At 52.1% G+C, this 1,168-nt stretch overlaps 1 protein-coding gene across 1 annotated transcript; it reads right to left on the bottom strand.

Moving 5' to 3' along the window:
* Window positions 1-742: 742 nt before the first annotated feature.
* Window positions 743-1,150, bottom strand: CTAM01_17366 (uncharacterized protein; the record flags this gene model as incomplete). Its single annotated transcript, XM_060533350.1, has 1 exon — window positions 743-1,150. The coding sequence occupies one exon, from the start codon at window positions 1,148-1,150 to the stop codon at window positions 743-745; it is 408 nt and encodes a 135-aa protein (XP_060372072.1).
* Window positions 1,151-1,168: the final 18 nt, after the last annotated feature.

Below are 1,168 nucleotides of genomic sequence, written 5' to 3'. Positions count from 1 at the left end.
CCGGGCTCGCTGATGAATACTTGTCAAACGCGGCTGACTCTTCTCCCGCTATCTATGATGGGCCGCTCTCCCCATCGTTTTATGATCTTGATGGCCAGCCCATCTCGCAACAGGGCTTTGCTCTTGGGAACGTCGACGACGGAGGTGTTTTTGGGGAGAACGTTAGACCTACTCCTCTTCCAGTATCGGTCTTTCCTGAGCAGGTAACCACGTGGAAAGATTGAGAGGCCTCATCTTTCTCGCTTGATTTCCTTTCACGTCCGGTCCTGTGCGGCATTATATCATAGCTGGTGGCATTTCGAATATAGCATAGGATGAATGCAGAGAAAGACTCGAGTTATGCGCGAGCGGGGATGCAGAAAGCCCATCTGTTCCACGTCAGAGCCACCGACTGAACTATACCGACGTGATCTCTTGGCTATGAGCCCGCAGGTCGTGGTGTTCTTCATCTACATGTAGTATTCAGACTCAAAATACATCACGAATCGGGAACAGGGTCACTTTTCCACGATCGGCCTGTAAAATGCATCATCAGGTGGTTCTCACTTTCGTTCTGATTACAGGTTTTACGTTCTTCTTCACATTCTTCTTGATCGATACAAGCCTCTTGTTCCACATCCTATAATTAACCATTGGTGCCTGCCACAGCTCGTGACAACATGACAACATGACACCGTAATTCACACTAATGTTCCCATCTTCTATCCGCGCTCGCAGCCGTGCTCCCATCTCCCCTGACAGATCAGAACTTCTTCAACATGCTTCCAATCAAAGAACGACCGGCCGCCGTGCCGTCCAAGTCCACACGACGGATAAACTGAAGAGGCTCCGCAGCTGGCGTACTGGCTTCAGTGGAGCCTTCCCGTTCTGTCATTTCGTCCGCTTCGATAATGGTGCATGTATCGACACTGCGACTGGAACCGTGCTGCTCAAACTTTGCTCTGGCAGGTTTCTTAAGACGCCCTATTTGACGTTTTCTGTTGCAGAATGCGGCGTTTGAAGCCTGGCGAGCCCCTGCCGCAGATTGACGAGATAACGGTCGGTCGCTGTTGGTGGTGCGGGGTTGGATTTGCTTCGTTCGTCCCTTCGAGACAAGCGGGGGGCGGAACGTCACTTGAGGGCCAGTCTTGGGAGGCGCCGGTCGCTCCATGTGGGGCGACATGGAAGA

The sequence above is a fragment of the Colletotrichum tamarilloi genome (genome assembly GCF_030869305.1).
Source record: "Colletotrichum tamarilloi strain Tom-12 chromosome Unknown Scaffold_556.1, whole genome shotgun sequence".
NCBI lineage: Eukaryota > Fungi > Ascomycota > Sordariomycetes > Glomerellales > Glomerellaceae > Colletotrichum > Colletotrichum tamarilloi.
Note: the sequence above shows the minus strand (reverse complement) of the source record. Positions and strands in the feature narration are given on the sequence as shown.